The sequence below is a fragment of the Amia ocellicauda genome, chromosome 11 (genome assembly GCF_036373705.1).
Source record: "Amia ocellicauda isolate fAmiCal2 chromosome 11, fAmiCal2.hap1, whole genome shotgun sequence".
Lineage (NCBI taxonomy): Eukaryota > Metazoa > Chordata > Actinopteri > Amiiformes > Amiidae > Amia > Amia ocellicauda.
In genome coordinates this window covers 18,039,406-18,055,370 of record NC_089860.1, presented here as the reverse complement: position 1 = coordinate 18,055,370, position 15,965 = coordinate 18,039,406, and the positions used below count along the sequence as shown (strand labels likewise).

Below are 15,965 nucleotides of genomic sequence, written 5' to 3'. Positions count from 1 at the left end.
TCTGCTGGTTAACACGAGCAGGTAGTGATACTTGGTGAACCACAAATATACCATAAACCAGATACAGTACACAGATGGAGAAATATGGGATAAAAAATTACACGTCTTTTTGCTATAAATGTCTGCCTACGAATCTAAAATGCTTCAGTTTCTCAGAAGCTCATCTCTTCATTCTCCGACTCAACCACAGAATAATTCTCTCATAAGAATGTGTCTTATATTTTTAAATTAAATGTATTCATCATAATATTAGGTATTGCATAATGAGTGCAGATTCAGCAGGAAAATAATTAATAATTACAGCATCTATAGATCTTAGAAGACAGTCAATGATTGATTGGCATATTATCCATCAAACCAATTATTTTGTGTTCTGTAAGATCCAAACTTATATGTTTATTATTAACCTACAATTATTTCTAAGAAATTACATATTAGAACCAAGATAAAATACAAGAACTGTATAATGCACGAAAGAGACATCCACATCAAACTGGTTTAGATCCAAGAACATGATCTACAGCATGAAATGTGTAAAACTGATTACATGGATCTGAGTCTAGTTTTAAGCTAACACTGTTTGCCTTGATTTTGTGTGGAATCAAAAGTTTTTCAGGGCAAATGCTCCCACATTGGCCTATTTTACAACATAGTGCATCCCTCACGGTTATAAAAGAAATGTAGCCTCATGTACAGAAGGAACGTATTATTCTTGTGAACAACATCTTGCAAAGAACCAAAAGAGAAAAGTATTCCTATGGTCAATTTGATATGACTGATCAAAGACAATTTAGTACTTTTGCGGTGTGTTTAAAATATAATGTATTTTGCATTGTTAAGTAAATCTCTAATCAGTAAAAACCTATTAATCTTGATTTTTATAGAAAATGAACAATTTACATGAGGATCCTAATCAATTTATAGAAAAATGTTTTCTTGTTGCTTTATTGGAGAGCTGCTGCACTAGATGGTAGATTTTGTTACATTTTTGGTATAATCAGAGTCAGCTAATGGTGGCAAACTCTTTGCCAGAGAAAACAGCCACCAGGGTAGTATGGGACATTGTACCATACATGTGGGAGGTCTTTGAATTTATGTCGAAGATGCCGATAGGTCCCTGTGTGGGATGCCATAGTGAAGCCATGCCCCTTCCCGTGTTCATCCATGCATTGCTCCCAGGTCACTTCTTCTTTTGCTTTCTAAACCTTCAAGGCTATCATACGGTTTCTAGGAATACTGAACCTAACTGTGCTGCATTTTAATTAACACATTCATTTATTTTACTTTTTGAAAACAGCATATATATGACATTTGAATGCAGCTAAATACAATGTTCAGTTACATTAACATAATATTGTATATAATTGTACTGTTGCAATCAGGGACGTGTATCAATATTATTTTGTGTGAAGGGAGAAGCTTGGCAGCAAAAGTAGAGGTATGACTATGTATAAGTGTTTCAAATGTAGACAAAGAGAAGAGGTACAACCATCCCTGCTGTCAGTGATGTTATTTCAGTTTTCAACTCCTATCCTGCAAAATGACGTCCACTGGAATTCAGGAAGGTGTAAACATGAAAGCAAAACTGAATGGTTGAGAGCCAGGCCTTTAAACTCACATAGTATACATACAGAAGAAGGCAGCCAATATGTATTTGTGTTCTGTATAAGTACACTCTATATTCTTCTGTTTGTTTTCAAAATATATAAAACTTAAATCTGATTTAAGGCAACGGTTCTCATTGAAAACAAATGACATCAGTGTTTATTTTTGACATTACTTGACCTTTGAGCTGTAGTCCCTTGAGGCGAGCGCTAGACTGCATAAACACTTCCTTTGTCCCCCGATTTGCATTTATTGACAGAGCCGACTGCCATGCATCAGTTTCCAGCACTCAAGAAAGAATGGAGAAATAAGACTTAAGTATTAATAACAACAAAGCATTTTTGGAGGCTATTCTGTATACTTAGATTAGATAAATGTGTTATATATATATATATATATATATATATATATATATATATATATATATTTTTTTTTTTTAATAAGGAGGGCAATAACCAAGGCTAAATGCATACTGCACCAAACTTTGTCTGTCAGTCTTGCAGTGTTACTTTGCAAATCAAAAAAGGCTTAAGCTGTTTCCGTATTGCAATTTTAATTTTAAGTCGGATTATCTTTGTCTATCTTCATCTTTCTTTCTTTTCATATGTTTGAGAAATAGATAATGCATCTACCACTGAGGGTGGCCCCTGAAGTGTGAACACCCAACAATGTCGGCCACCAGTTGCCACTTGTAACATCCACAGCCTGATTATTCCCTGTTTCGCCACCAGAGGTTACCAGAGCCCTAGATCCCATTCCAGGACCCCAATCAGTCAATCATCATCCCTGATTCATTTCCACCTGTCTCCTGTTCCCCATTTCATCATCCCTTGTATATATACTCCATTGCTCCATTCACTCAATGTGAAGTCTTGTTTGCCAAGGAACAGTCTTTCTTGTTCCCAGTGTTCCAGTGTTTGGACCCCAGCCTTCTCTTCGTTTTCATCTCCGGATCTTCCCAGTTTGCCTTGTTCACCAGATCGATCGACCCTTTGCCAGTGACCCCAGCTATACCTTTGCCTAGCCCTCTTGTTACTGTAAGCTGGATTCCAGTTTCAAGCTGTTTAGAGTCTTTGACCGCTATTGGATCCTACACTCCTCTATCCTCCCCGTTACGAGTCCTGACACCACTGATGCATACATTGCATATATACTTGAATCAGTTTCTGTGAATGAAAAACTCGTTAGAGTTTTGGACAACACTTGCAAACTCTTATGTTCTTTGAACGATATCTATTTGCTGGTTGTGAATGTGAAGAGGCTCATACTTACTGCACAATGACAATGAAAACATTTATACATCTGCCACAGTTCCTATCTGTTATCAAAATGAGATTAAAGTGATATCAAATAGGGAAAAAAAACAAACAGAGAATAATAATACTAATATATATTTTTATTTGTTATAAAGTATGCCCTGAACAGGAATATACAAACTTTTATAGCTCAGTACAATGCAAAATATAAGAATACACACACTAAACATACATCTTTGGTACCACAGCCTGTATGAACATGGTTTTTATATGGAGTATCTGGTTTTTTACATCAGTTTAAATGAAAAAACAAACAAACATTAAAAGTACCTGGAGAAGACAATCATTGTTTAAAAAAAGTGAAACATTTTAAGAAAATGGCTCAGATGGATTTTAGTCTAATTAATGATTTTGAAGTCATAAACAAGGACTTCAGAGCCTTTAATCTCACTTTAATCCCAGTTCTCACTTCCCACTTAAAAAAGCAGATAAGGTTAATTGTAAAATCAAGAAACAACACAGTGTAACAGAGACAAAAACACTCTCCTTTTTTAATGTATAGGTGTACTTCTTACATGAGTGCAAAAGAGAGATCAAAATTATCCCAGAAAAAATGAAAACATTTTAAGGAATATTGTTTTATTATGGACTTTCAAGAGATTTTGGTGGTTTGTGGTATGCGACTTTGGAGAAAAGGTTTGGAGAAGTTACATTTACAGACAGATATTCGTAATACACTGGTGTTCAGAGAGTAAACGGGGAAAGAAGGAGACGCCTCAGTTCCTCTTGAATTTTTAAAATAGTGTCCAATCAATTTGAGTTGCTGTTCTAGACTCTATGATTAATATTTTGAGTCACAGACCACATTTGTTTTGCGTAGTTAGTTGGTTCTGCATAAAGACATGTATTGTTCACATTTTCTCCAGCTATTTAAAAATATTTCCTGAAAAATATTCCTTGAGCCATTCCTGACAGAAGTGAAGTGTACATTGGCTGATCAATGTCCCAGTTAATCAAAGAAGAAAATAAAAATGTACCACCCCCCTTCCAAAAAATAAAATACAAAACAATCATAGTTAAGCAAATATATACCTATAATTCTCAGTTATACTGCTATTATTTGAAACTGTAAGCAGAGCCAGACATAACCTGATTCTAAATTCTCATCAATCTGTGGAAGACTTTCACAATTATGGGTTTATTAAATGGAATGTGTGCATATTGAATGCAGAGCTGAGAAATGATTACAACAACAATTAGTCATTAACATAACAACTGGTCATCAGTTTGTCGATACATTCCATAATAATTTAACATTTTACAGTCTAAAATATCAACAACTCAGTACAATCCTTGACGAAATGCACATGGTATAAAGGTTCCCTGAAAAACTGTGAAATTGAAAAGAAAATTAATTCTATATATGTCTCAAATATATGTTAGTTTAAACAGAAATAGCCTGTTGAGCCAATAGATCTCTATAAAGCCTTCTTCAATATATTTGGAAAAACAATTATGGCATTTATAATTTTGTTTGGAAATTGATTTCATAGCGATCATCTTGTGAGGGTCATGATGTACTGGTTACGGTTGAGTTGAGATGAGAAATCCGCAGCCTCTTTAAACAGCGAGTAAAAAAAAAACAATGCATGCAGATTATCACCTGTAGTCGTGTATTTTATATTATGTTGTACCTTGGAAGACGAGTTGAGAACAACAAAAAAGACTCAACAAAGGCTTAAACGTGGACACAATGTATAATGTAGAAGTTTGAAGTGATTTCAGATTAATCACTTTTTAAGTACCTATCTTAAATCCATTATAAAAACACACATACTCATTGCAAAATATTGTGTGTGTATGTATACACACAGACATCAAATATAGTTTAAACACTGATGAAGATTTGATCATGAAGTTTTTCTTTCCACAAGAATCCTCTGGCAAGAATTTTTAAAGTGCAAATTTGCTACAAAGAGTTTGTTTCTTTTTAGTAGTATTTCATATTTAGGTTTTTTCTTCATATTAGACTTCAGTGTGCATATTATGCAGTTGTTCAAATTCTGAATTCTAGAACCTTTATTTTTTGTTCTTTTCATGTAACTTGACAATAAAAAAAATGTCCCTTTTATAGAAAAAGGTAAATGTAAGTTTTAAAAGTTAATATAACATGTATATATGTAAAATCTATGCAATTGACTAATATTTAGCTTTATCTTATGCTAGTTATGTTACTATGTTTATGACCTAAAAATATGATAGTAATGTAAGATTGTTGGGTAGTGACACAGCAATGCAGTAGGATAATTGTTTGCAAAATACATATTCATTGATGAAACTATGTTAGTGTAAGCCCATTTATACTAGACAAAAACAATAATAATAAAAATAAAATCTGTCAATGCTACTACAAATAATGTGTTGTACCTCACAGTACCTTGGTGATGTTACTAGAAAGAGAAAATCATGTCCATGTCATTGCATATTGTCATTTTGACAGGGATTGCATAAAGCATCAGAAAATCTACAACAAATACAAATTAAAAACGTAATAAAAATATCTCATACCCTTAGGTTTGTAGTTTTTGTAATATATATTATGGTAGACATGTTTAATTATATAGATGCAATAAGCAGTTGGTTTGCAGTGCTAATGATCGGCTGAATAGTTACTGCTGGATAATCTAGTAAATGAATATTAACAATATGTATCTGATGAGTTTTTAGCCGTAGCTGTACGTAGTGGCCTGTCCTTATACACTTGAATTATTTTTATCTGAAATATTGTTGAACAGGTTAAGCAGGCAAAATAAAACTGCAAATACATTCATACTTCATCCATTTTTCCAAAAGCATATTTTTTTTCAAATATTTTCAAAGATGAAACATTAACAGGCAGAAAAATACAATGAAAATAAATGATATTTTCATATAAAATAGCATACATGGTCGGTTTTAGAGGTAAAAATGAGATCAGCTTCTGTAACTGTCTTTTGATGTTTGAAAAGTGCAATGTAGTAGGTGATGAGATCTGACACCAGGTATACCGCCTTGTATCTAACTGTTGGAAGTTATTTCACACTTATTTCTAAAAAAGTTTTCATGTTACAGGAAACTGTCTTCTACCTCGGGCTCTGTCTTTTCCTCTTCTTGGGATGAACTTGTGTTTGTTTTCTCGGGGTCTGTGACTGATGTCTCAGCAGAGACAGAAACTGCATCCATCTCTTTTGGGTCCTGAGAGCTATCCATGGAGAAAAAAGGATTACATTTTAACTTACAATGGAATCAGTGAAATCGGTACACATCTATTGCACATCCTCAGGCAAACAAAGACTACACTTTTTCCATCTTTCATGACAATGCTTGCACTTAGGCCTAGAATAATTCTGTGTGTCCTGCTGGGAGCCTTCTCTGAGACCATAGAAGTAGAAGATACTTATCTAATTCAAATGATTTTACTTGTGATCAAATCTTTATGAATTGAAACCAAATAAAAGTAAAATAATAAACCCATCTGCCTGATCACTAAAGCAGTGCTACATACACAAGAACAAAGATTAATTCATTAAATGAATAAGGAACCGTTTGGGCAACATTGGGCAAAATAGGATGTCCCCGTGAGTCACATTTTTTGCTGATAGTGGCATTTTTCTTGTGGTTGCTTCATCATCCCAAACTTATTTCAAAAGGTTTGCTTCCCCCCTAAAGAGAGCGAGGAAAAACTACAGACTGTAAATTCAACTATTTTTGATTAATGTATTACCTCGTGGTATTTCTGGCCTCAGTGTCTCCGTTTTCTTCCAAATCTTCCTCTGGTTTGGGGTCGGGAATGGGGATGATGTATTCATTATCGGAGGCTGGGGCTTCTTGTCCTACAGCATCCTGCCTCGCCTCCAGATCGGAGTGCAACAGAGAGACCGGACTCCCAGAGATTCGAGGTTTTGTGCGCACAACCGCAGGGTGGTCACTCTTGAAGAAGCTTTCATTCACCTGGATGTATTTCTGAATTGCAAATGATAACAAGTTAGAACAGACATTCAATAGGGAGAAAATAAATAAATACAACTTCAATTAGACAAAATACCTTTTTGTAGCTGTCAGTCAACATGTTCCCCAAGGTATGAACCAAATATGAGAACTCAGGTCTCGTCTCATATTTTTCATCCCAGCATTTTTGCATAACCTCATAGCTGTAAGAAAGTATAGCTGTTGTTTTTTTTCTGTTATTTTATTATGTTGTAAAAATAAATAAGAAAGAAGAATCAAAATGGGACAGAGAAATGGGATACGGTGAAAAGAAGAAAACATCCGCAGGGAGAGACTCACATTTCATCGGCTGCATGAGTAGGTTTTGACATTCTGTAGCCCCGCTTCAGGGCATTGTAGAAAAGATCATTCATGGGAAGATCAGGATATGGCGTTCCTCCTAGAAGTAGACAGAGCACAGATCAATACGGCTAACTCTAAGTTATGATTGTTAGAAAGTCTTCGCAATAGTTTTTGATATCTTTTGGAGAAGATCTAAACTTGAAAGGCACTTTATATTGTGATAAGCTTGAAGGTAGCTTTTATTTTCAGAAAAGCCTGAATATTGTTAAATAATTGTGAAAGAATCAGTGTATGGCTTCACTATACTACAAAATAAAGTGTTACCTCCAATTAGACAAAGTTTGAGACTAAATTAAATCTGGCCCTTACAAGAAAAGGGAAAGACAACAGAAACTGGAATAGTGAAATTGGCATTTGAGAGCTTACAAAACAAGCATTTTGGGGTGTATAGAATAACATAATGACACTGAGTGATCTTGAAATATACTGTACCTTAATAAAAAATAATCTGATAATGTAATGTAAAATAAATGCAATATAAATGCAACTAAATGCAAAATAGTAATTATCATAATAGAATTTGAAATGTAGTTTGTAATGATATTGTGTATTGCTTTTCGTTTATAGTGTATTTTTAATTTATATTTTGCAATGTGATATTCTATAATACAAGGTGTGTATTGCCAAACAAACAAACAAAAATCTATATGTTGAAGGGATCTAGAACATGTTAAAGCTGGGTTAATGCCTTCTGACATTATGTGTTAAAAGAGTTCTACAATAAGAAGTTCCTGTTTCGAGTTGCGTAGGAAACAAGGAAAAAGTATAAATCCATGTTTGAACTGTGGCACATACATGATAAGTATTGTGCTCTATGTCTTATATCAGCTGAAACATGCATTTAACAAATAATAATAATAATAATAATAATAATATTAAGACAGTCAAACTTGTATTTACTGTTTATTTACTGAAGAGAAGATCATAGCTGAGTCTCTATCAGTTAGACACTTCTGATTGGCTCTTCAATGACAATGAGGAAATACCCTGAATTGAAACCAGACAGCTCCCTGGAGACGGAAGCTTAGATGATACATTACATTTGGCACTGGGCAGCTTCCCTCTACAGTGACATGATGTGTTTAAAAATCAATAAATAACAAAATAATAATAATAAACACATTTTTATTTACCAAGTATAATTACACAAATTGTGTTATGAAGAGAGGGGTAAAATACTGAATTATACACCAGGCTGTATAATGTATCCATCAATATACAGATGAATTAATTACAAATAAGTCAAACAAATAAACTTTTGTTTCTTGTAAAGGAATGGACTGCTATTTGATTAAATTCCATTAGTCTTGTGATGTATAAAACCTCAAAATACCTAGCTCTAGTTTACTTCGCCTTTATTATTGTTATTTATTATATACAGAGAGTTTGAACAGAAAGTTTATTGAAAAGTTAGTGGGCTGCTCAATGTCTTTATGGGATGGACTTGAAACTGCCCAGAATCCCAAGCACAAAAATAGTGTATGATGCATGCTGATAAAAGGAAGTCTGTTTAACTTGAGACCAGAAGAAATTCAATATTTGCCAAAAGACAACAAATAACAATTACACTAAGAAAAAGCTTTGTTTTTTCTGTAGACAACATTAAGGACTAATACTATTGTGGTAATCATCTTAGCAAATGTCAAACTAAGAATAATAAAATGAAGATTAGATCATGAATTATATCTTTTTTTGACATTGTAATTTAAATATTAAAGGTGGTTTTGTACAACCTTGTGTAAAGCATTTTTAGGTGATTATTGTAATATATTTGATTATTGTATTTTGTGCAATAAGAACATGTCTTTAAGGACTAATCTATATATTTTACACAGTCTGCATTAACTAAGGAAAAAATAAATAAATAATGATATGTTTGTCCCTTACAAAGATTTACCACCTCAACATTTTTATAGTGCATACATGATGTGCACAAAACAAAAAGAGATAATATGGTTGACATTTTTATGACCCTTCAGCATCAGATCCTAAGTAATACGTTTATTATATTAGATTATAAGGAAGTGACAGATTTACTGACATTTGAAAAAGGAGATGTATACCCCCTAGAGGTAATGATGTAATGTTGTAGCCTTGCATTAGGTGTTAATTTGTTTTCGGTGTGTCTGCCTTTAAAATTGCAATCAACTGTCACCAAATGTTTAATGTGAAAAAAGACCATCGCTATACTACAATCTGCAATGGACAAGGAGGGAATGAATAATCACTGGCTACTGAATACCTAAAGTGCAACAACCAGTACTTGCCTAAAGTGAAGATCTCCCACAGCAATATACCATAAGACCAGACATCACTCAGGGTGGTGTAGAGGTTGTGAAAGATGCTCTCCGGTGCCATCCATTTCAAGGGCAGGAACGTCTACAGGGTTATAATGTCAACTGGTTAAGATGCCTAGGGGTTTCAATTCCCTTCCCATCTTGTTCAAGTGTCATGTGAAAAATATCCCAGAAAACTCAGGTTATGAAGAATTTATAAATAGACTGCACTCCTTCCTCTAAAGATTTTCCCATATTTGTAATAACTAGTTCAGTTTATTCTGTTAGCCTCAAGCTACTGATTGATATTTTTGTTCTCTTGTTTACTTCAGCCACAATAAATACAGTGATGTTGAAGCATGCACAAATTATGACTTTCTAAAAACCTCAGAGACATTACAAACTTTATTTTAACACTCCCATTAGGAATCTGGAATGATCTGCTGAATGGAGCAACTATTAAAATACAGCACAACAGTGGCCAAATGCCAGCCTTTAATCCAAATCAGAATTGCACTCAATTTAAATTTTGTCTTTGTTTCCTAACTTAAACAATTTCAAAGATACAGCCCACCTGAAGAAATCACAAAATGGATACTGTACAGTCACATTTAAATATTTAACACTAGCTTCTTTTCAAGGCTTAACCTCCCATTGATACAATCCATATATATCGCTGGAAGTATTTGATCTGTGTCTTGAACATTAACTTACGCTGCCTTTGGAGATGTAGTTGGAATCATGCATGATGTCTCTTGCCAGTCCAAAGTCACAGATCTTCACTAGTTTCCCTTCACAAATTAAGACATTTCTTGCTGCCAGGTCACGATGGACACACTGATTGAAATAATAAATAAATATGTTCAATCAGGCATTCAATAATTGGGAAAAACAATCAACATCTATATAAATGATCTACCCTGAGAACACTTAACAAAACAACTAAATTTGTTTATGAATTGTTGATACATTATTTAATTAAATTATACCATGTGCGGATGTTGTTATCTATGTACTGATTAATAAAGATGTATATACGTATAGATGTATTTCATTGTTGGACAGTTTAGAGAATATGTGATGAAACTGCTCAAGTTCGGCCGCTAACTCTCTTGTCTGGTATGACACCTACATTTTTGGATGCCAGAAACTCCATCCCCTTGGCCACCTGATAGCTGATCCCCACCAGGTCTGTGTAGCTCAGAAGGGGGGAGTCGTTGATCACCAGAGTGGTGTCTGTTCTCTCAGGACCTGAAGCCAGAAACAGAATTGGTAATCAGACACGGAAGCTGAATCACACGAACGCTGTTCTAAAGTCACGCATCTTTCTCCTGTAATCTTTGCACTTGCATGTCAAGTCAAGGAACAGACGTAGCTTCCCCTTTTGTTTTGTCATTCTACTCTAAATGTTGAAATCCGTTAAAGTCTGTAAAGAATGTGTCTGTGTATCTTTGCAGCCCTCCTGTCAAAGGTCAGCATCAAACCGTTTATATATAACACTGAAATTGTAGCAATATTATGTCTAGAAGTCGAAATAAATACATAGGAAGACAATTTGGGTAAAAAGCATAAACACCAGCACATCTCTGAAAGTTATTTATTTTTAATTCGATTTGCAATTGTGGTCATGTACTGATTAGGCTAAAGTCACTGTTTGCTTCTTCTTGTACTTCTTGCTGGAGGAGAACCTATAGAGTAAATACATATGCCGAACAATATCTGTTGTAAAACACACACAAAAAATAATCTTTGGCAATGTAATTTTGTTAAACACGGATATATGAAGGTGGCCACACTCCTGTAGTCCCATGGTCAATGTACCTTGTCCTTGGTAGTTGTCTTCCTGGTAAGGCGTTTCATATACGGATGGCTCAATATCTGCATACTTGATGTTATCAGTCAGTTCCAGCATGGGGACGTACTCCACCGTATCATCCTTGCTCATATCCATGTACCCCCCATCACTATCACAGGTCAGAGTCACGTAGCTGGGAAAAAGGTATAAAGGCAAAGCATCTTTCAATTCATAGTCCAATCAATACTGTTAATACATTCCGCTTCAAATTCAATAATATATTTATATGAGAATCCTGTGTGCATATATACCTTTTCCCTTCTCCTTCAGATGTATTACTTGACCACATCTCAGCATCTCTCCTGGTTTTGTCTGCATAGTACTGCAGGAAGGTGTGCTTATTTCTGTGGAGGTAGTCAACCAAGTCTCCATACCGACAATACTCTGTTATGAGATAGATAGGACCTGCACAAAACATTTTCAAAGTTATTAGTAGCAGATCAGAAACCTTTCAGGTGAATCCTAGGAAAACAATTGATTTAATTTATCAGAGTCAGCCAAAGATGTAATTATTTAGTGAGCAACAGAGATAAAATACATGTTTAAAGGACAGGGCTTCCTTTCAAAGGTTTACGTGCTCCAAACCTAAACTAATTTACATGTTTTAGATGTATAAATATACTCTACACCAGATGCAATCCTGAAATCCTACCTCGTTTTGTGCAGGCCCCCAGCAGATTGACAATGTTCAGATGAGGTCCCAAATGACTCATGATCTTCAGCTCTGACATCAGTGCTTGAGTCTCACTTCTCCTTGCTGTTGCTGTATTTTAGAAAGTTCAAATAACTTCAGCAATTTAGGAATACATCAGTGATATTAATGAATACTGCTACAATAAATACATTTTAGATTTCCACATACACTTCAGCATTTTCACAGCTACTTTTGTTGTGGATTGGGAATGGGCAAGACCATACGCTGTTGCCTCCACAACCCGACCAAATGCACCAGAACCCAGTGTCCGACCTGAAACACAAACATATTAAGAAGACAGATTTTATCATTTTTTTCATGATCAAATTACAAAATGATAAACTGCTGCAATACATATGTACAAACTGTACATTTAAATCTGCTTTAACTGAAGGAGATTAATGCAACAGTTCAGTGAAACTTTGTACACAACAGAAACAGAACATTTTGATTGCAGATGAGATGTTAAAATGACAGCTGACCCGGAAGTCCTGCCTTGCTGTTGACCTTTGAACTGGAAGTCCCACCTTCCCCCGGTTGTCCTTTGACCCTCCCCGCCCGCCATGTTTGTTGTAGGTTTTTGTATTTGTCAGGATGTTCTACTATCTTGGCATAAAGCACTGCCATCTTGACAACAAGCCCACCATGTTGGTTGTAGTTTTTAGAGGGTGAACTGTGCAGGTGTTTGTAGTTTAGTTAGGGGTGAATTTATTTTATGATCATAATTAGGATGAATTGGTGTTAGCAGAAGAACAATTAACAATTAACAAATAAAATAAAGAAAGACAATACAAAAATAAATGTTTTATGATCAAGATTAGGATGGTTTGGTGTTTGCAGAAGAAAAAATTATTAAATAAATTAAAAAAAACAAATCTTATATATACATTATTACCTGGGGTGGGATTCGAGCCCACACGGACTTCTATCTATTATTAGATCTTGATTACAAGCCTTAACCGCTCGGACACCCAGGTCAGCATTATGTCTTAACTTTATCTTATGAAATACTCACGATAATACATTTATTATACTTGTCAAGACACCGGTAGTTTTGAGTTCATACATTTAGAGTCGATGCTCTTGAGAAGTGCAGAAGCAAAGGGTGCTCATGTAAACAGAGAGCGTGTTTTACAATGGTTATCGGACAAAACTTACATTTTGAGTGAAACACCATTTTTGGTTATCATATCAATACAATGTATTCCTTATTTCTATGTTTTGTGAGTTTCATGGAGAAAAAGGTCTTTTCCAGTACTCTGTTGCGAGAATTGGGTATAACTCTGACTTGAACGTTTCCCCCAGAGTTCAGTGTGAATCCCAGGCTCGACTGCAGCTTCCCTTCTGTATCCCGTTCTGTGCGCGCATGCGTGCTGCGGCTCTGCGAAATCTCGCGTGGTTTGCAGTTACAATGTCGTGTCAAAGACGGATTTTGGCGGTTTTATCAAAGGGGTCATGTAGGTATAATCACAGTTACAATAGTATTATTTTTGACAAAGATGACAAAGCGTGGGGGAGGAATGAGAGAGTCTGCCGCTATGAGTAGTTGGAATGAGTTGGAGAAGGGTTGAGGGGAAAAACAGAAGGAGAGATACAGTTAATGAGTAGAAAAAACACGGAGGACATTATACAGCCCCTGTATTACTTCTTCCATTTAGTATTACTTTTTTTTTCCAACTGCATTCATAGCGAAAGCAACGTGTAGTAAGTAAGTAGTGGGTGCCAACGGAAACAGACTGAACCCGCATGCGTACGCTGTGTGTGAAGGCCGGGTCTGAACTGATGGATATGGAGGGACGTGAGTTGAACTGGGAGGCGAGTTCAGCAGTGACCGAGGAGGATGTCTATATGTAACGGTATGTGGGAATTGTAACTGAATAGATGAATACAGAATAAAAAAACAATAAATCATGTGCTGTAACTACCGGGCGAGTGTAATCGAGAGGATATGTCAATGCACATCGCCCATTGTTCCGCGCATGCGTGGGCTCGAATCCCCGACTCCGCTGGTGGATCGCTGTTTTTGCTCGAACATATTTTTTGTATTGACTTTATTGAATTGATGTTTACCTATATTAATTTTATAAGTTACGTCTGCTTCTGCTCCTTGCAAAGCAGGCTTTTTCGTCTAAAAACATGCTGTTTTTTTCCCGGCAGCCATTGTGGATCTGGTCTCCGCTACGTCCAACATCCGGTAATGAGTTATTAATCAAATAAAAGCATATACATGAATATGAGATAACACTATAGCAGAATAAAATACTTTGATTTGTGTTTTTTTATGCCATGACTATAATCTTGCGATTCATATTTTTGATCGAAGACTGTTGAGACGCAACCTGTGATATCGGAGGTCAGGGGTCAAGGGGCGGGGCCGAGGTGTTTCTGCAGGAGAGAGGCTGAGAACTGGCGACAGTGCCGCTGTCTGGAGGCAACAAAGATCGAGTAGGATCTCTGTCATACAGGACATTCATACTATTAATAATAGCAGACCGGAACATTAAGTTCATTTCGTACATTGTATTAAAATGTAAGTGTTTTGTGTCAGAGGTCTTGGGGAGTCCCTGAGCTGAATTGGGGTTGGGGGGCAAGAACAAGCAGGAACTAAAGAGCGCGGCAGTACAGCTGGCAGAGCATCACCAGGGAAGAAACCCAGCATCTGCTGATGTCTATGGGTTCCAGACTTCAGGCAGTCATTGACTGCAAAGGATTTGCCACCAAGTATTGAAACTCACAATTTAATTAATGATTTTGTCAGTTTGTCCAAATACTTGTGAGCCCCTAAAATTGGGGGCAACATGTATAAAAATTGGAGTAATTCCTATACTGTTCACCTAATTTAAATTAAAAATTGAAGATGAAAGTCTACACTTTGAGCACATCTTCATTGTTTCCTTTCAAATCCATTGTGGTGGAGTACAGAGCCAAAATGATGACAATTGTGTCACTGTCCAAATATTTATGGACCTAACTGTATATTTATATCATGAGATACAATTTATTCTTAAATATGATATATTATATATATAAGTCTGCATTTGAGCATTCACAATTTTAACAAGAATAATAAGTACAGGGCTGGTAACATTATACATAATTCTATACATTTCACTATCTCTAAGAAAAGAGTTGTACTTGTCTTTAGTGTCTATTAATAAATGCAACATAACGATATATATATATCAATCAATTTGACATGACATACACCTTATACTACTGCTTAATTAAATATTAAGACACCCATATTCTGACCGTTTTCTACGGCATGCAATTGATTGTATTAATACAAATTTGCTGATGCTGATATTTGCTGATATTAAAGTTTTTTATCTTTTCTATCTTGATGCACTTTTATCACAGTTTCAGTATCATGGGAAAAATATGACATATTATTCAAATGTAATTATTTATTTAGAGTGATGTTTTAAAATATTGAGGTCCAGGATATTTTATATCAATACTGCATTAAATTAAATCCATCAGTACAAAACTGAAATGTATTATTTCATAGCATTGAAATATGGCTCCTCTTCTTACCTAAAACAAGGGAGTCTCGAGGGACCTCCCAGGCAGCATCATAAGGCAGGTGCATGGGGTCAACATAGATGTACTCGTGCCCATCTGAGCTGACGGACTCGATCACCTTCCAGCGGATTTCATAGCGTGGTTTCTAAAGCATTGAGATCATTACAATGAATAACATGGACTGTGCAGGTGTGAACAATCCGAAAAAGTCATACACTGTCAATTTTATATTATTATGGGTTATTAGTGTGACTTGGTTAGTCTCTGTATTTTTGTTTAAAGGAAGAACCGCCAAAATATTAAGAGAATTTCTAAATGTGTATATATATAATGCATATGCATATATATAGACATATAGTTAATGT

General features: G+C 35.3%; 1 protein-coding gene across 1 annotated transcript in view; it reads right to left on the bottom strand.

Moving 5' to 3' along the window:
* Nucleotides 1-2,986: 2,986 nt before the first annotated feature.
* The window catches only part of pdgfrb (platelet-derived growth factor receptor, beta polypeptide), a 37,263-nt gene continuing 24,284 nt past the window's right edge, over nt 2,987-15,965 (bottom strand). Inside the window, exons 12-23 of the mRNA XM_066716786.1 lie at nt 15,613-15,745; nt 12,244-12,348; nt 12,034-12,144; nt 11,633-11,786; nt 11,348-11,514; nt 10,659-10,777; nt 10,241-10,363; nt 9,518-9,629; nt 7,188-7,287; nt 6,946-7,051; nt 6,625-6,863; nt 2,987-6,102 (exon numbers count right to left, since the gene is read on the bottom strand). Of these exons, the coding sequence (XP_066572883.1) occupies nt 5,967-6,102; nt 6,625-6,863; nt 6,946-7,051; nt 7,188-7,287; nt 9,518-9,629; nt 10,241-10,363; nt 10,659-10,777; nt 11,348-11,514; nt 11,633-11,786; nt 12,034-12,144; nt 12,244-12,348; nt 15,613-15,745 (1,605 nt within the window). The 3' untranslated portion in view covers nt 2,987-5,966. The remainder of the gene's footprint in view (nt 6,103-6,624; nt 6,864-6,945; nt 7,052-7,187; nt 7,288-9,517; nt 9,630-10,240; nt 10,364-10,658; nt 10,778-11,347; nt 11,515-11,632; nt 11,787-12,033; nt 12,145-12,243; nt 12,349-15,612; nt 15,746-15,965) is intronic.